Source organism: Trichomycterus rosablanca, chromosome 2 (genome assembly GCF_030014385.1).
Source record: "Trichomycterus rosablanca isolate fTriRos1 chromosome 2, fTriRos1.hap1, whole genome shotgun sequence".
Lineage (NCBI taxonomy): Eukaryota > Metazoa > Chordata > Actinopteri > Siluriformes > Trichomycteridae > Trichomycterus > Trichomycterus rosablanca.
Window position 1 is genome coordinate 57,683,846 of NC_085989.1, and position 19,730 is coordinate 57,703,575.

General features: G+C 38.7%; 1 protein-coding gene and 5 non-coding genes across 7 annotated transcripts; 2 read left to right on the forward strand and 4 right to left on the reverse strand.

Annotated features, from left to right (window-relative positions):
• Positions 1-451: 451 nt before the first annotated feature.
• LOC134335961 (zinc finger protein 239-like) lies at positions 452-13,221 on the reverse strand. Of its 2 annotated transcripts, XM_063018626.1 has the most exons (3): positions 13,146-13,221; positions 1,991-2,071; positions 452-1,871 (listed from the first exon to the last, which is right to left on the reverse strand). In XM_063018626.1, exons 2-3 carry the CDS (start codon positions 2,028-2,030, stop codon positions 1,048-1,050), a joined length of 864 nt encoding a protein of 287 aa, XP_062874696.1. In that variant the 5' UTR covers positions 2,031-2,071; positions 13,146-13,221; the 3' UTR covers positions 452-1,047. The 2 variants fall into 2 exon arrangements, with proteins under 2 accessions (XP_062874696.1, XP_062874689.1); XM_063018619.1 differs by lacking the exon at positions 13,146-13,221 and having other exon boundaries at positions 1,991-2,175.
• A 394-nt stretch (positions 13,222-13,615) lies between these two features.
• Positions 13,616-13,828, reverse strand: LOC134309389 (small nucleolar RNA U3). The gene has a single exon (XR_010011125.1). It is a non-coding gene; the product is annotated as a small nucleolar RNA U3 (small nucleolar RNA).
• Positions 13,829-14,364: 536 nt separating this feature from the next.
• Positions 14,365-14,567, forward strand: LOC134309416 (small nucleolar RNA U3). Its single transcript, XR_010011151.1, has one exon. It is a non-coding gene; the product is annotated as a small nucleolar RNA U3 (small nucleolar RNA).
• Positions 14,568-15,533: 966 nt separating this feature from the next.
• Positions 15,534-15,746, reverse strand: LOC134309302 (small nucleolar RNA U3). The gene has a single exon (XR_010011042.1). It is a non-coding gene; the product is annotated as a small nucleolar RNA U3 (small nucleolar RNA).
• Positions 15,747-16,491: 745 nt separating this feature from the next.
• LOC134309372 (small nucleolar RNA U3) lies at positions 16,492-16,704 on the forward strand. Its single transcript, XR_010011109.1, has one exon. It is a non-coding gene; the product is annotated as a small nucleolar RNA U3 (small nucleolar RNA).
• Positions 16,705-17,637: 933 nt separating this feature from the next.
• On the reverse strand, positions 17,638-17,850 carry LOC134309408 (small nucleolar RNA U3). Its single transcript, XR_010011143.1, has one exon. It is a non-coding gene; the product is annotated as a small nucleolar RNA U3 (small nucleolar RNA).
• Between the last annotated feature and the right edge of the window lie 1,880 nt (positions 17,851-19,730).

Sequence of the window (19,730 nt, forward strand, 5' to 3'; positions counted from 1 at the left end):
CTGACAGCGGGTTGGAGGTGGTGGGAGAATGGAGGCCTATTTATATTCCAGCTGCGTTTATTTATTTATATTTTATTAAGCCGCCAAAATGTTCTATGTTCCCTCCACCCATAGACAGGCCTGACTCCCCATTAACCAGCAGAACTGGTTTATCTTACTTTTATGGGCCCTTGGTACCATAACATTTTGTCATCAGAAGTACGTTGCAGATTCGTTTCCCACTGGTGTCTGACAGACAGTGGAGAGGGAGAAGGTATCCACCTGAATCATAGTATAAAGACGAGCAATAATGTCTTTTCCAGTTATTTCTACACCGAGGAGAGAATCTAACCTTGTTTTTCTGAGTACTGGTTTAAACCTTGTAGCTACACTTTATAGAGAAGTGATATTTAAATATAGAAATCATTTATAAACACAAAGAAATCAAATAAATGTTTATTTAAAGTCGTGTTTTTATTACTGATCATCACAATCATGTTAACTCATCATGAACTAAAACATCAGGAACCACAAAATATCTGACATATTTAAAAGAAAATAGTTTGATCTTATTAAAAGCGATTAAAAAGTTCAGTTCCTCGAGGTCCAGAACATTTATGGTGGGTGGATCTTTGTTGATCAGGATTCTTCATTATTACACTTTACATGCTAAAGGTTCCACTTTAAAGCAATGGAACCAGCTGCTCTAACTACTGAGCGATCTTCTGTGTAGGACTCACACCTCTCCTCATTACAATGTTCTCCTGAGATCTCCAGATGTCACCACCACCCTGGATTTAGATCCACTAGATTACTCCATCTGTCCTACCAGCTACAATCTCCAATAATAGAGACTGACCACGCCCGACAGTCCATGAGAGCAGAAGCTTTTCTTCTAGGCCTCTTTCTCCACACATCTGACCCACAATTTCATTCAGAAACCATCAACTAAAACCCGGAGCACATGATACCGGAGCAGCAGTTTGCTTACAGCACGATTACAGAGCTGCTGAGCACAAACACACTTCCTTTCATTTGTCCAGTTCTCTGTACAGTAAAACTCTTTCCTCACTGATACGCTTTCTCTCCATTGTGAATGCGCTGGTGTCTTCTGAGAGGGCTCAGTCGATTAAAACCCTTCTCGCACTCTAAGCACTGATACGGTTTTGCTCCAGTGTGAATGCGCTGGTGTCTTTTAAGGTTACTTCCTGCTTTAAAACTCTTCTCACACTGTGAGCACTGATACGGTCTCTCTCCAGTGTGAATGCGCTGGTGTATTTTAAGATTGATCATTTGATTAAAACTCTTCTCACACTGCAAGCACTGATATGGTTTTTCTCCAGTGTGAACACGCTGGTGTAATGTCATATGACCCTGTTGATTAAAACTCTTTCCACACTGTGAGCAGGAATAAGGTTTTTCTCCAGTGTGAATGCGCTGGTGTACATTCAGATGATCCTGTGTTGTAAAACTCTTCCCACACTGTGAGCAGTAATACAGTTTCTCTTCAGAGTGAATGCGCTGGTGTATTTTGAGAGCACCCCGGGTACTAAAGCTCTTTCCACACTGTGAGCAGTCATATGGTTTCTCTCCAGTGTGAATGCGCTGGTGTATTTTGAGATCACTCAGGTACCTGAAGCTCTTCCCACACTGTGAGCAGACGTTTCCTTCTTCCTGTGTGGGACTGAGAGACGTGTTAATGCTGACAGTACCAGAGGACGTTTGCTGATTACTGGAGCTTCTGGTGGGCATCAGATCCTCATGTTCAGTCTTAATCTTCACCAGCGCATCATCATATTTATCATGGTTGCAGCTCTTGATGTGATTGTGGAGGTGATTTTGGGTTGTAGAGGAACGTGGACACGAGGCGCAGGAGAAATCCTTGTTCAGTTCTGAAGCAGAAAATAATAAAATACATTTATAACATTATAAATAATAAACACTGGTAGTAATTGTTAGTCATTCATCACATTACTTGTAGTAGCTGTTCAAGATAAATAAATGAGTTTACCGAGTTCATCTTCAGGTTCTTCCTTCTTCACAGGCTTCATGTGGAAACCTTCAAGCTGTCGGTCTACTGGAGATCCGTCACCTGAAATTCCATCAATATATTAAGAAAAAAAGAACTTAATACGTTTCTATAAAACTGTAAAAACCTGTAAACAAAGCTAAAAGAACTTAACACGTTTCTATAAAACTATAAAAACCTGTAAACAAAGCTAAAAGAACTTAACACGTTTCTATAAAACTATAAAAACCTGTAAACAAAGCTAAAAGAACTTAATACGTTTTTTTAAAGCTGTAAAAACTTGTAAACAAAGCTAAAAGAACTTAATACGTTTCTAAAAAACTATAAAAACCTGTAAACAAAGCTAAAATAACTTAAAACATTTCTATAAAGCTGTAAAAACCTGTAAACAAAGCTAAAAGAACTTAATACGTTTCTATAAAACTATAAAAACCTGTAAACAAAGCTAAAAGAACTTAATACGTTTCTATAAAACTATAAAAACCTGTAAACAAAGCTAAAAGAACTTAATACGTTTTTTTAAAGCTGTAAAAACTTGTAAACAAAGCTAAAAGAACTTAATACGTTTCTAAAAAACTATAAAAACCTGTAAACAAAGCTAAAATAACTTAAAACATTTCTATAAAGCTGTAAAAACCTGTAAACAAAGCTAAAAGAACTTAATACGTTTCTTTAAAGCTGTAAAAACTTGTAAACAAAGCTAAAAGAACTTAATACTGTCACGTGGGAAGAAAGGGACACAAATGCAGAAGTAAAATTATATGGAAAGATATTTTATTTATTTAATAAGGACAACAGAAAAGGTAAACAGCTAACATAAAACAAAACAAAAACCAATCGGAAACTCCGACGGAAGCTGAAGAACACCGATCTGAAACAAGAGAGAAACAAATGAGAAAGGTTAAGCAACTGTAGAGTGTGGATTCGAACCGGGGATGTTGGCGTGACTACCGATTGCTTTCCAGAGTTGCCACCCAGCGGTTGGAGAATCCAATGTTCCGATTAACTAAAGGCACTGATGCCGGAATTACTACCAACGCTAAAACAGCGCTGAGTGAAAGCCGCTAAAGCTAAAGTTAGCGTTTAAAGAGACAGCGATAAGGAGTCTACCCAGCAACTACACGAAAGCTGGGCAGCTGTAGAGAGTGTGGATTCGAACCGGGGATGTTGGCGTGACTACCGATTGCTTTCCGGAGTCGCCACCCAGCGGTTGGAGAATCCAATGTTCTGATTAACTAAAGGCACTGATGCCTAGGATATAACCAGCGCTAATAGAGCACTGAGTGAGACCGCTAAGCTAATGCTAGCGCTGAAACAAACAGCAGTTCGAGGACTGCGCGGCGTCGCACCACACTATTTCTAAGAGGCAGAAAGAAAACCCTCACTACCTCAAACCTTGCGGTTTTACTTACCCGAATGGCCTAGCGCCACCAGGGCTACCACCTATGACTAAAAACAGTGTGGACGAGCTGCCACAAGAGACCACAAAACAAACAAAGGTGCGACACCCACTGCTGTGTAGAGCTGGCTTAAATAGTCAGCCCCACAGCTGCGGGTGATCAGCACTAATTGGGAGGCCTGGTATAAGAGGCCTTTGTTTGCTGAGCTCTGTAACGTCTGTTTCGCTGGGAACCCGGGGCACGTTCACCAGCTACCACAGACCTCGTTATAGAACCCCCTCCTCTAGGGACAGCTCCTGAGGTCCCAAGACCCGCAGCTCGGTTCCGTCGGAACTCGCGGATCAGTTCAGGGTCCAGGATCTGACGAGCCGGTACCCATGAACGTTCCTCAGGGCCGTAACCTTCCCAATCCACCAAGTATTGGGTACTACCCTGAACCTTCCTGCTGTCAAGTAACCGGCGAACCGTGAAGGCAGGGGCACCCTGGATGATACGAGGGGCGGGAGGTTGGGGAGGGGGTAAAACTCCCCCGCACATAAATGGTCGGAGATGGGAGACATGGAAGGTTGGATGCACTTTCATGCGGGGAGGAAGCTCCAACCTATACGTCACCGGGTTAATCCGCTTTACCACCTTGAACGGGCCAATGTACTTGGGTGCCAACTTATGTGGAACACCTCGAACGGGGAGATCCCTTGTTGAAACAAGTACTCGTTGGCCTGGCCGGAAGGTAAGAGCCGGCTGCCGCCTGCGGTCAGCTTTGCGCTTCACAGAGCGCTGGGTGGCCACAAGTGCCTGCCTAGCTTTGCGCCAGGCGGCGCGGCAGCGGCGGACATGAAGCTGTACAGACGGGACCGCTACCTGCTGCTCCTGCTCAGGAAAGAGCGGAGGAGGGTACCCGAACTGAGCTTCAAACGGTGACATGCCGATCGCCGAATGATGCAGGGTGTTGTGAGCAAACTCTGCCCACATCAGCTTATCCGACCACGTGGTCGGATTCCCTGCCGTCAGGCACCTGAGCATCTTGCTCAGATCCTGGATAAGCCTCTCCGACTGCCCATTCGACTCCAGGTGGTAACCGGAGGATAAGCTGGCCTTCGCGCCAATAAGTTGGCAAAAGGCCCGCCAGCACTGGCTCACAAACTGTGGGCCCCGATCTGACACAATGTCTGAGGGGACCCCATGTGCTCTCACCACATGATTCAGAATGATCTGCGCAGTGCCCATGGCGGATGGTAGCTTGGGCAGTGGGATAAAGAGGCAAGATTTGGTAAACCGGTCGACAATTACCAATACCGCCGTGAACCCTCTGGACCTAGGCAAGCCTGTCACAAAGTCCAGGGCAATGTGGGACCACGGTCTAGCCGGTATTGGCAACGGATGAAGAAGGCCCCTGGGGCGCTCTCTGGGACTCTTGTTAAGAGCACACACAGAGCAGGCACGGACAAAGTCACGTACCTCATTCTCCATCCCCGGCCACCAAAATCTTCGGCGCAGCAAGACCAGGGACTTAGTCACGCCTGGGTGCGCCGCAAATGGGGAAGCATGAGCCCACTCGAAGACCTGACGCCGTACGGATGAAGGTACGTACAGTCTGTCAGGAGGTCCCCCACCGGGGTCGGGTTCAGCCCGTTGGGCATCCCGAATGACCTTCGATATGCCCCATGTGACTGGGGCCGCTATCTGGGTCGAGGGGATCACGGGATCAGGTCCGGTCTCCGGCCTGGTCGGTTCCCACTGTCTAGACAGAGCGTCCGGTTTGACGTTTTTGGACCCCGGTCTATAAGACAGTGTAAAATTGAACCTTCCAAAAAATAAGGACCACCGGGCCTGACGGGAGTTCATCCTCTTGACTTGCTGGATGAATGACAGATTTTTGTGATCCGTCCAGACAAGAAAAGGATGTTTGGCCCCCTCGAGCCAGTGTCGCCACTCCTCTAACGCCAACTTAATGGCCAAGAGTTCCCTGTCTCCAACCGGGTAGTTCCGCTCGGCTGGAGTCAGGCGGTGCGAGAAGAAGGCACATGGATGTAGCTTCTTCCCCGGCCCCACTCTTTGGGACAAAACTGCCCCAGCCCCGACCTCGGATGCATCCACTTCGACAACGAAGGGTTCCTCTGGGTCGGGCAACTGCAAGACGGGAGCAGTTGTCAAGAGTGTTTTTAGCTTGTCGAAAGCTTGCTGGGCCCGCACCGTCCATTGGAACGGACCTTTGCCTGTGAGGTCCGTTAACGGAGCGGCGACTGAGCTAAAGTTCTTAATGAAACGCCGAAAAAAGTTTGCAAAGCCCAAAAACCTTTGCAGTTGGCGTAAAGAACTTGGAGTTGGCCACTTCTCCACAGCAGATACTTTAGCCGAGTCCATGCGCAGGGTGCCCTCGGACACTACAAACCCCAGAAACGAGACCGTGGGGGAGTGAAAGACTGACTTCTCCAGCTTGACAAACAGATGGTTGTCGAGCAAGAGCTGGAGAACTCGTCGGACATGCCCTATATGCTCGTCGATGGACTGACTAAAGATAAGAATATCGTCTAAGTAAACATAGACGAATTTACCAAGAGTCTCCCGCAAGACCTCATTGATAAATCTCTGGAAGACTGCGGGGGCATTCATTAACCCAAATGGCATCACCGAGTACTCATAGTGGCCAGTGGGCGTAATGAACGCAGTCTTCCACTCATCCCCCTGCCTGATCCGGATCAAATTGTACGCGCTGCGAAGATCGAGCTTTGAAAAAACCGATGCTCGCTGAAGGGCTTCGAAAGCCGTGGCCATCAGCGGCAGCGGGTACCGATCCTTGATCGTAACGGCATTCAGACCGCGATAATCGATACAGGGGCGCAGGGTGCCGTCCTTCTTGTTCACAAAAAAGAACCCTGCCCCAGCTGGGGAGGAGGAAGGACGGATGAACCCCTGTTTGAGCGCCTCACGCACATACTCCTACATAGCAACCTTTTCTGGACCGGAGAGCGAAAAAAGGCGCCCCCTAGGAGGAGTAGTGCCGGGCAAAAGGTTGATGGCGCAATCGAACGGTCTGTGGGGGGGCAAGTCCTGCGCCCGGGACTTGCTAAAAACCTCCCATAAATCATGGTACACAGGAGGAACAGCTGCCAAATCCGGAATCGCCATCTTGGGTTCGGACGGCTCGGGGCTCGCGCCGCCTTGCAGTAAGCACGAGTCCCGACACTGCGTTCCCCAGATAAAGATCGATCCGGTGGCCCAGTCGATCTGGGGGTTGTGTCTTTGCAGCCACGAATACCCCAAAACCACCTGGAGGTGAGGAACGTGGGTCACAAGAAAGGTGATCCGTTCCTCGTGGTTTTCCAGGCGCAACGTGAGAGGTCGCGTCTGGTGGGTTATCGGGCTGCCCGCTACAGGTCGGCCATCCACAGCATGGACCGACACTGGAGTTGTTAGCGGTTGGACCTCAATCCCCAGCCTGTGTACCAGGTTGATGTCTATGAAACTCTCCACCGCGCCTGAATCCACACAGACCCGAAGGTCTGTGTCTCCCAGGCCCCAAAGCAACCGGGCCTGCAGAAATAGTCCTTGGACAGGGATGGTAGTTCGGCTCACTCCCGAGTCCCTGGCTCGAGAGCGGCCTACTAGTTTAATGGCTGCCGGGGTCGGGCAGGCGGACCCGAAGCCGTTGGGGCACCAGCGCGAGCTGACCCCAACTGCATGGGTTCAGGATCCAGGACAGGCGGAGGAGAATTGGGAGAGACCTGCGAGCGGGTGAACGGGGAACAGGTGCCCCGTTCCCGGGCTCGCTGGCGAAGGCGGGTGTCTATGGCGGTGGCCAGGACATAGAAGTCCTTAAGAGTGGTAGGAGGGTCCCTGGTGGCCAGCTCGTCCTTCACTTTACCAGACAAACCACGATGGAATATGGCAGTAAGGGCCCCCTCGTCCCAACCGCACTCAGCCGCGAGCGTTCGAAACTCGATTACATAATCGGCTACTGACCGAGCACCTTGGGTAAGCTCGAGTAGACGAGGGCCTACCTCACGGCCACCCGAAGGGTGAAAAAAGGTCTCCTTTATAGCTTCCTTAAAGGAGCTTTCCGAAGAGCATTCCAGAGCATTTTGCTCCCAGAGGGCGGTAGCCCATTCTAAAGCTCGGCCAGTCAAAAGGGATATTATGTATGCAACCTTCGATCGCTCCGTGGGGTAGCGAGAGGGTTGCAGCTCGAACACAAGGGCACACTGGAGGAGGAAGCCACGGCGCCTCTTAGCCTCTCCCGAATACCTTTCGGGAGGCGAAATAGGGGTGTCGCGGTTTCCACACCCTCCGGAGTGGGTAGGAGAGTGGGCTGGGGGTTCAGGACCGGACCTAAGAATTGGCGGCTGCAGGGTGAGCGCAGCTACCCGCTGCGCCAACTCGTTTAGGGCCACCTCGTGCCTGCCTAACGCTACCCCTTGATGACGTAGAACGTCCGCAAGGGGTGGAACTTCTGCTGCGTCCATGGTATGGTCGCACCTTTCTGTCACGTGGGAAGAAAGGGACACAAATGCAGAAGTAAAATTATATGGAAAGATATTTTATTTATTTAATAAGGACAACAGAAAAGGTAAACAGCTAACATAAAACAAAACAAAAACCAATCGGAAACTCCGACGGAAGCTGAAGAACACCGATCTGAAACAAGAGAGAAACAAATGAGAAAGGTTAAGCAACTGTAGAGTGTGGATTCGAACCGGGGATGTTGGCGTGACTACCGATTGCTTTCCGGAGTTGCCACCCAGCGGTTGGAGAATCCAATGTTCCGATTAACTAAAGGCACTGATGCCGGAATTACTACCAACGCTAAAACAGCGCTGAGTGAAAGCCGCTAAAGCTAAAGTTAGCGTTTAAAGAGACAGCGATAAGGAGTCTACCCAGCAACTACACGAAAGCTGGGCAGCTGTAGAGAGTGTGGATTCGAACCGGGGATGTTGGCGTGACTACCGATTGCTTTCCGGAGTCGCCACCCAGCGGTTGGAGAATCCAATGTTCTGATTAACTAAAGGCACTGATGCCTAGGATATAACCAGCGCTAATAGAGCACTGAGTGAGACCGCTAAGCTAATGCTAGCGCTGAAACAAACAGCAGTTCGAGGACTGCGCGGCGTCGCACCACACTATTTCTAAGAGGCAGAAAGAAAACCCTCACTACCTCAAACCTTGCGGTTTTACTTACCCGAATGGCCTAGCGCCACCAGGGCTACCACCTATGACTAAAAACAGTGTGGACGAGCTGCCACAAGAGACCACAAAACAAACAAAGGTGCGACACCCACTGCTGTGTAGAGCTGGCTTAAATAGTCAGCCCCACAGCTGCGGGTGATCAGCACTAATTGGGAGGCCTGGTATAAGAGGCCTTTGTTTGCTGAGCTCTGTAACGTCTGTTTCGCTGGGAACCCGGGGCACGTTCACCAGCTACCACAGACCTCGTTATAAATACGTTTCTATAAAACTATAAAAACCTGTAAACAAAGCTAAAATAACTTAAAACATTTCTATAAAGCTGTAAAAACCTGTAAACAAAGCTAAAAGAACTTAATACATTTTTATAAAGCTGTAAAAACCTGTAAACAAAGTTTAAAAAACTTAATACGTTTCTATAAAACTATAAAAACCTGTAAACAAAGCTAAAAGAACTTAATACGTTTCTATAAAGCTGTAAAAACATGTAAACAAAGCTAAAAGAACCTAATATGTTTTTATAAAACTATACAATTCTGTAAACAAAGCTAAAATAACTTAATGTTTTTATAAAACAATAAAAACCTGTAAACAAAGCTAAAAGTACTTAATACGTTTCTATAAAGCTGTAAAAACCTGTAAACAAAGCTAAAAGAACTTGATATTTCTATAAAACAGTAAAAACCTGTAAACAAAGCTAAAAGAACTTAATATGTTTCTATAAAACTGTAAAAACCTGTAAACAAAGCTAAAAGAACTTGATATTTCTATAAAACAGTAAAAACCTGTAAACAAAGCTAAAAGAACTTAATATGTTTCTATAAAACTGTAAAAACCTGTAAAAAAAAGCTAAAAAAACTTAATACGTTTCTATAAAACTGTAAAAACCTGTAAACAAATCTAAAATAACTTAATATGTTTTTATGAAACTATAAAAACCTGTAAACAAAGCTAAAAGAACTTAATACGTTTCTATAAAGCTGTAAAAACCTGTAAACAAAGCTAAAAGAACTTAATACATTTCTATAAAGCTGTAAAAACCTGTAAATGAAGCTAAAAGAACTTAATACGTTTCTATAAAGCTGTAAAAACCTGTAAACAAAGCTAAAAGAACTTAATACTTTTCTATAAAACTATTAAAAACCTGTAAACAAAGCTAAAATATCTTAATACATTTCTATAAAACTATTAAAACCTGTAAACAAAACTAAAAGAACTTAATACTTTTCTATAAAGCTGTAAAAACCTGTAAACAAAGCTAAAAGAACTTAATACATTTCTATAAAGCTGTAAAAACCTGTAAACAAAGCTAAAAGAACTTAATACGTTTCTATAAAGCTGTAAAAACCTGTAAACAAAGCTAAAAGAACTTAATACGTTTCTATAAAACTGTAAAAACCTGTAAACAAATCTAAAAGAACTTAATATGTTTTTATGAAACTATAAAAACCTGTAAACAAAGCTAAAAGAACTTAATACGTTTCTATAAAGCTGTAAAAACCTGTAAACAAAGCTAAAAGAACTTAATACATTTCTATAAAGCTGTAAAAACCTGTAAACAAAGCTAAAAGAACTTAATACGTTTCTATAAAACTGTAAAAACCTGTAAACAAATCTAAAAGAACTTAATATGTTTTTATGAAACTATAAAAACCTGTAAACAAAGCTAAAAGAACTTAATACGTTTCTATAAAGCTGTAAAAACCTGTAAACAAAGCTAAAAGAACTTAATACATTTCTATAAAACTATTAAAAACCTGTAAACAAAGCTAAAAGAACTAAATACGTTTCTATAAAGCTGTAAAAACCTGTAAACAAAGCTAAAAGAACTTAATACGTTTCTATAAAACTATTAAAAACCTGTAAACAAAGCTAAAAGAACTTAATACGTTTCTATAAAGCTGTAAAAACCTGTAAACAAAGCTAAAAGAACTTAATGTTTTTATAAAACAATAAAAACCTGTAAACAAAGCTAAAAGTACTTAATACGTTTCTATAAAGCTGTAAAAACCTGTAAACAAAGCTAAAAGAACTTAATACATTTCTCTAAAACTATAAAAACCTGTAAACAAAGCTAAAAGAACTTGATATTTCTATAAAACAGTAAAAACCTGTAAACAAAGCTAAAAGAACTTAATATGTTTCTATAAAACTGTAAAAACCTGTAAAAAAAAGCTAAAAGAACTTAATACGTTTCTATAAAACTGTAAAAACCTGTAAACAAATCTAAAATAACTTAATATGTTTTTATGAAACTATAAAAACCTGTAAACAAAGCTAAAAGAACTTAATACGTTTCTATAAAGCTGTAAAAACCTGTAAACAAAGCTAAAAGAACTTAATACGTTTCTATAAAGCTGTAAAAACCTGTAAACAAAGCTAAAAGAACTTAATACGTTTCTATAAAACTGTAAAAACCTGTAAACAAAGCTAAAAGAACTTAATACGTTTCTATAAAGCTGTAAAAACCTGTAAACAAAGCTAAAAGAACTTAATACGTTTCTATAAAGCTGTAAAAACCTGTAAACAAAGCTAAAAGAACTTAATACGTTTCTATAAAGCTGTAAAAACCTGTAAACAAAGCTAAAAGAACTTAATACGTTTCTATAAAACTGTAAAAACCTGTAAACAAATCTAAAAGAACTTAATATGTTTTTATGAAACTATAAAAACCTGTAAACAAAGCTAAAAGAACTTAATACGTTTCTATAAAGCTGTAAAAACCTGTAAACAAAGCTAAAAGAACTTAATACATTTCTATAAAACTATTAAAAACCTGTAAACAAAGCTAAAAGAACTAAATACGTTTCTATAAAACTGTAAAAACCTGTAAACAAAGCTAAAAGAACTTAATACGTTTCTATAAAGCTGTAAAAACCTGTAAACAAAGCTAAAAGAACTTAATACGTTTCTATAAAACTATTAAAAACCTGTAAACAAAGCTAAAAGAACTTAATACGTTTCTATAAAGCTGTAAAAACCTGTAAACAAAGCTAAAAGAACTTAATGTTTTTATAAAACAATAAAAACCTGTAAACAAAGCTAAAAGTACTTAATACGTTTCTATAAAGCTGTAAAAACCTGTAAACAAAGCTAAAAGAACTTAATACATTTCTCTAAAACTATAAAAACCTGTAAACAAAGCTAAAAGAACTTGATATTTCTATAAAACAGTAAAAACCTGTAAACAAAGCTAAAAGAACTTAATATGTTTCTATAAAACTGTAAAAACCTGTAAAAAAAAGCTAAAAGAACTTAATACGTTTCTATAAAACTGTAAAAACCTGTAAACAAATCTAAAATAACTTAATATGTTTTTATGAAACTATAAAAACCTGTAAACAAAGCTAAAAGAACTTAATACGTTTCTATAAAGCTGTAAAAACCTGTAAACAAAGCTAAAAGAACTTAATACATTTCTATAAAGCTGTAAAAACCTGTAAATAAAGCTAAAAGAACTTAATACGTTTCTATAAAGCTGTAAAAACCTGTAAACAAAGCTAAAAGAACTTAATACTTTTCTATAAAACTATTAAAAACCTGTAAACAAAGCTAAAATATCTTAATACATTTCTATAAAACTATTAAAACCTGTAAACAAAACTAAAAGAACTTAATACTTTTCTATAAAGCTGTAAAAACCTGTAAACAAAGCTAAAAGAACTTAATACATTTCTATAAAGCTGTAAAAACCTGTAAACAAAACTAAAAGAACTTAATACGTTTCTATAAAGCTGTAAAAACCTGTAAACAAAGCTAAAAGAACTTAATACGTTTCTATAAAACTGTAAAAACCTGTAAACAAATCTAAAAGAACTTAATATGTTTTTATGAAACTATAAAAACCTGTAAACAAAGCTAAAAGAACTTAATACGTTTCTATAAAGCTGTAAAAACCTGTAAACAAAGCTAAAAGAACTTAATACATTTCTATAAAACTATTAAAAACCTGTAAACAAAGCTAAAAGAACTAAATACGTTTCTATAAAACTGTAAAAACCTGTAAACAAAGCTAAAAGAACTTAATACGTTTCTATAAAGCTGTAAAAACCTGTAAACAAAGCTAAAAGAACTTAATACGTTTCTATAAAACTATTAAAAACCTGTAAACAAAGCTAAAAGAACTTAATACGTTTCTATAAAGCTGTAAAAACCTGTAAACAAAGCTAAAAGAACTTAATACGTTTCTATAAAACTATTTAAAACCTGTAAACAAAACTAAAAGAACTTAATACGTTTCTATAAAGCTGTAAAAACCTGTAGACAAAGCTAAAAGAACTTAATACGTTTCTATAAAACTATTTAAAACCTGTAAACAAAGCTAAAAGAACTTAATAAGTTTCTATAAAACTGTAAAAACCTGTAAACAAAACTAAAAGAACTTAATACGTTTCTATAACACTGAATCAGTTCCGCTCAGTTGATTCATCTTGCTGGATCGGTTCAGATGAATTGATTCGTCGGTACTGAATCATGTAGGATGTAAACAGTTAGCGGAGCAGTTTGTGTGAATGAATAAATGAATGAATAAATAAATAAATCTATATTTTACTTACAGATGATTCACTTTAGTATAAACACAGAGGCGGATGAAGCTTCTTCTCCTTCTTGGTTGAACTGAGCTGGTGGATCTACAGGGTTCAGATTTATTAGCGCCTCTACTGGACTGCAGTGTGAGAACTGATATCAACACATTCATTCATCTGTATTCATCCTGATCAAGGTCGTGGTGCTCTTCATTATCATTCACTGTGTTAAATAGCCTGTAACAATACTATAATAATATTTCCGAGTGGTCACATTCAAAATGGATTAAACCAGGTGCTATAGTTCACTACTTTCATTTTTTCTTGTTATTTTGATTAAGTTTGTTAAACATTCTGTCAAGAGCATATTCAAACCTTATGTTTACTCACTAAACTTCTGACTAAAGTGTACCTGTGATAAAACACGGTTACATACAAAGTACATTCCTTAACAAACAGCTCAAAAAACATAAACTTTAGCATTTAACACGTTACAATTAGCCACTCTGAACATGTTTCTTTCATCTAAACTGTTAGAAACAGTCAGAACATTCATCAATGATGAAGAGCAGGTGAATAAATCATTCCTCTCCATCTGATTCATGCTCAGAAAGAAACATCACAGCTCATCATCATGGTTAAAGAGACATAACACTTTCAAATCACATTTCCTAGTCAGTAATTATAGAAATGATTCCTGAAAGTATAATCTTAACCTGGAAGCAGCAGAACCCAGCTGAGTGATGTTCTCCTCTACACTTCACCCTCACACTAGATTCTCTCTGTATTCATTCATTACAGAGACTACTACACTAAGGAATATACAGTATACATATTGCTTGTATGTCAGGTTGCAACATAACAAATGAGCATGCCCTCCCAGTTCTTAAACTTACACAAACAACCACTTTTAAAATAATGACATTTGTTTATAGTCTGGAAGAAGGAAGCAGGTTCAGAGTGGTCAGGTTTACAACAAGTTCCACTGACTATAAAACACAGACATTATGCATTCACTTGAAGTAACAGTAAATTATGAGCAATTTAAGGTAAATAAATAAAAGAAAATAACTACTTGTAATAGATGGTCTCTGTTTTAAATAGATTAACTTGACTTGATTATAATTGTGGTGACAGAAAGAAAGAACAAATACAGAGAGAATGAATGAATGACTGTAGAGATGAATCTAGTGTGAGGGTGAAGTGTAGAGGAGAACATCACTCAGCTGGGTTCTGCTGCTTCCAGGTTAAGACTATACTTTCAGGAATCATTTCTATAGTTACTGACTAAGAAATGTGATTTGAAAGTGTTACGTCTCTTTAACCATGATGATGAGCTGTGATGTTTCTTTCTGAGCATGAATCAGATGGAGAGGAATGATTTATTCATCTGCTCTTCATCATTAATTAATGTTCTGACAGTTGAGAAGAGTGAAACATGTTTAGAGTGGTTACATGTATTATGAGCTGAATGGAAGACTGCATTTTTTTCTTTTTTTTTTTACAGTTATTTCTGTTACTGTTCAGTTTTTGTAGCTTTGTTGGTCTCTGTGTCTTAACAAGTAAATATAAGGAAGGAATTTGCTCTTGAGTGAGTGCTAATCTGTTAAAGATGATCATGTTAAGTAATGCAATAGTATTCCTTATACACCAATATTTATTTGCTAAATTTCACATGTTAAAATCTAAACATATTTAATGTAACTGAACTTTTTCATATGTCACATGTGTGTTTTGTTTTCCTCAGTTATATTCAATAACTCAGAATAAAATGTGCAGAAGTTTTGTACTGTTGAAGAAAATTTCACATATTTTTTTATGTAGTAAATTAACAAAAGACAGAATTTCATCAGAACTGTCCAAACTTTAGCAGATGGTTCATTTATACTGAGTCTGATCCTCGACACTAATTTAAACATTTATTCATATGTTACCACACCACAGAGCCACAAACAAACCTTATGGGCTCTTGTTTTATATAATTAAACAAACTCTGAGCCTTCAAAGTTATAAACATCATTTAAATTAAAGTATTACAAAACTCAAATCTACAAGAGAAAATGTTTCTGATCCACTGATGCTGTATGAGAAAATAACCATGTTCAGGAGAAGGGATGGAAGTGAGATTCTTCCTTATTCTGTTCTCTTCTTATTCATTTATTAATATTTATCCTTGTTTTATTTATATATTGTATATAAATTACTAAATTCTTCAACTATGGGGATCTGGGAAAGAGGTAGAACCAGTGATACTAAGAGTACGATTTAAAACTTAATAACTTTCAAAGTTTAATGATTTCTAAACTTTTCCTGCACTCTGTACTATATAAACACTTCAAGAACTTGAAAAAAAAGAGATTCATAATAATGATCAACAGAGAAAAATCAGAAACTTCTATTTAACCAAAATATAACCTAACCACTCTGAACATGTTTTTTTCTCCTAAACTGTTAGAAACAGTCAGAACATTCATCAATGATGAAGAGCAGAAGAATAAATCATTCCTCTCCATCTGATTCATGCTCAGAAAGAAACATCACAGCTCATCATCATGGTTAAAGAGACGTAACACTTTCAAATCACATTTCCTAGTCAGTAACTATAGAAATGATTCCTGAAAGTATAATCTTAACCTGGAAGCAGCAGAACCCAGCTGAGTGATGTTCTCCTCTACACTTCACCCTCACGCTAGATTCTCTCTGTTCATTCTTCAATATCTAACCAGCTTCATCACCATAATTTTAATCATTTCAGGTTATGATGTAAAACAGTGATGCTTTATTACATGTATTTCTTTTAACATGATTTTAAAATCATCACATGTGCTTCTAGTGGAACCGAACTAAAGATGAATTACAGAAAGTCTGTGAGAAAAATCAGTGATTGTAGAAACATTTTTATCAGTAAACCTGAGTGTAGCAGCTAAAGTATCAAAAATCATCAGTGTAGTAACTCTGAAAACTACTAAATACATTATGAAGTGTATAATATTACATTTATATACCCCTATATAATAAAAAATACATTCACATCACACCATACAAACTCATACTGAGCACTCGTAGCCCTTGAACACTTCAAATTGTTTATCTGTTTAACACCACAACCCAGCACATTTACTTCATACACAAGGTTCAGAGGTACTTATAGTTCCTAGAACTTTTATTATTGAGGTGATCGAGATTCTTTATGCTGCATTTGTGGTAAATTTAAATAAATCATTAAATTAAATTACTAAATCATAAATCCTGCATTGTGGGATTTTCCTCAGTATGGTTTTGGTTTTAAATAAAGAATGAATGAATAGATGAATCTAGCGTGTAGGTGAAGTGTAGAGGAGAACATCACTCAGCTGGGTTCTGCTGCTTCCAGGTTAAGACTATACTTTCAGGAATCATTTTTATAGTTACTGACTAGGAAATGTGATTTGAAAGTGTCATATCTCTTTAACCATGATGATGTGCTGTGATGTTTCTTTCTGAGCATGAATCAGATGGAGAGGAATGATTTATTCTTTTGCTCTTCATCGTTGATGAATGTTCTGACTGTTTCTAACAGAATAGGAGAAAGAAACATGTTCAGAGTGGTTAGATTATGTTTTGGTTAAATAAAAGTTTATGGTTTTTCTTTGTCTATTATTATGAATCTCTTTCTTTTCAAGCTCTTGAAGTGTTTATAAAGTACAGAGAGCAGGAAAAATTTAGAAATCATTAAACTTTGAAAGTTATTAAGTCTCAGATCTTACTCTTAGTATCACTTGTTCTGTCTTTATCCCAAACCCCGGTAGTTTAGTAATTTATATACAATTTATAAATAAAACAAATATAAATATTAATAAATGAATAAGAAGAGAACAGAATAAAGAAGAATCTCACTTCCACACTCTCTCCTGAACACGGTTACTTTCTCATACAGCATCAGTGGATCAGAAACATTTTATCTTGTAGATTTGAGTTTTGTAATACTTTAATTTAAATGATGTTTATAACTTTGAAGGCTCAGAGTTTGTTTAATTATATAAAACATGAGCCCATAATGTTTGTTTGTGTCTGTGGTGTAATAACGTATAAGTAAATGTTTAAATTAGTGTCGAGGATCAGACTCAGTATAAATGTACCGTCTGCTAAAGTTTGGACAGTTCTGATGAAATTCTGTCTTTTGTTAATTGACTACATAAAACAAAATATGTGAAATTTTCTTCAGCTGACAAAAAAACTTCTGCACATTTTACTCTGAGTGACTGAATTTAACTGAGGAAAACAAAACACACATATGAAAAAGTTCAGTTATATTAAATATGTTTAGATTTTAACGTGAAATTTAGCAAATAAATATTGGTGTATAATGAATAGTAGTGCATTAACATGATCATCTTTAATAGATTAGCACTTTGTCAAGAGCAAATTCCTCTCTTATATTTACTTGTTAAGGCACAGAGACCAACAGAGTAATAAAAACCAAACAGTAACAGAACCAACAACAAAAAAAACTAATTCTTCAATTCAGCTCATAATACATGTAACCACTCTGAACATGTTTCTTTTTTCTAAGCTGTTAGAAACAGTCAGAACATTCATCAATGACAAAGAGCTGAAGAATAAATCATTCCTATCAATCTGATTCATGCTCAGAAAGAAACATCACAGCTCATCATCATGGTTAAAGAGACGTAACACTTTCAAATCACATTTCCTAGTCAGTAACTATAGAAATAATTCCTGAAAGTATAGTCTTAACCTGGAAGCAGCAGAACCCAGCTGAGTGATGTTCTCCTCTACACTTCACCCTCACACTAGATTCATCTCTCTGTTCATTCTATCACATTCAGTAGAATCTTTACTCGTTCTATCAGTAGAATTGTACTACAGATGAATTAGTGTGTATAGAAAGTTTAATAAATGTAAACATATCAGAGTTAGTTAAAACTAAACATTCATGTTCATACACACTACATGCTCACACTTACAGCGTACAAACGTACATTGACCGAGACATGGCAACAACCTGGTGAGTTTTCTCAATTAAATCAATGCATTCCACCCGGGTTTGCCTTTACCTGTGAACCTCGCACCACTGGGCGAGGAGGCGGTATTGCTACCCTCTACAGTAAGAAATGGAAAGTGACCTCAGTGTACGGTGGCCGAGAAGTGCAAAACAAATTTACATTTCAGAAAACAAAATTACAAAAAAACAAAAACAAATTTACAACCAAAGCAAAAACAAATTTACAAGTGCTCGGGTACCCAGTGTTTGTAAATTTGTTTTGGCATATGTAAAAGTGTTTCAGCACTTGTAAATTAATTTTCGGCATATGTAATTTTGTTTTCTAAAATGTATATTTGTTTTGCACTTCCCGGCCGCACATTTCTGACGGAAAAGGTAGGGACAATAAACCGGAAGTGCGTGTTGCTTACCTGCTGTCAATCAAACTGTTTCTCAGCGGTAAAGTGAACGGAGTTTGTGATGGTGACGATAAACAAGGTTTTGTTTAGTTTGTGGAAATCATTTTATCCAGTTGACCCGCTATTGTTTTTCTTGTGGAAAGTTTTGTGCAGATGTTTAGACGTGGCGTGTGCATCTCTATTTACCGTCCGCTCTTCTAAACATCTAAGGAATTCCCACAAGAACAACAAAAGCGAAATAATGAAAATCATTAACACAAAATGGACAAAACATTGTTTATTAGGGACGGAACATGTGATACCGAGGCTTTAAAGCTTGTTTCACTTTTGTAACACTGGACTCAGTGTATCGGAGCTTATATTAAAGCAGCAGCATGTGCGGGACTGATGAAGCTTTGTGCTGTGTTTTATCTCACTCACTATATAAGAGACAATCAAACCAGGGTTACCCACCGTCCTGTAACATACACAATCCTTCTTTATCTGGAGACCAAACGCCGCGTTCTGTATTGAACTGATACAGGACGCTTTGTTCCGTATTTTTATCAATGGGAGACGGTGTGGTGTATAAAACAGAAGGAAACTGCTGCTTAATTCATTATATTAAGTAGTGTTCACTTTTATTCTTAGTAACGTGACATAACCTGTTTAATACACCGCTGTATGAGTAGCACAGTGGGAGGAGTGCGTTGTTTTGCCTAAAATATGGTTCTGACTTATTATTATAAAGAATGTAAATAATAAATGTTAAACACCATAAATAAAACCTTTGTTCTCATGACTGTGTAAGGTCCCCCCCCTGCTGCTATAACCAGCGCACACACACCGTTACTAAGAATAAAAGTGAACACTACTTAATATAATTCCCTCAGTCTCCCACTGATAAAAATACGGAACAAAGCGTCCTGTATCAGTTCAATACAGAACGCGGCGTTTAGTCTCCAGATAAAGAAGGATTGTGTATGTTACAGGACGGTGGGTAACCCTGGTTTGATTGTCTCTTATATAGTGAGTGAGATAAAACACAGCACAAAGCTTCATCAGTCCCGCACATGCTGCTGCTTTAATATAAGCTCCGATACACTGAGTCCAGTGTTACAAAAGTGAAACAAGCTTTAAAGCCTCGGTATCACATGTTCCGTCCCTAATAAACAATGTTTTGTCCATTTTGTGTTAATGATTTTCATTATTTCGCTTTTGTTGTTCTTGTGG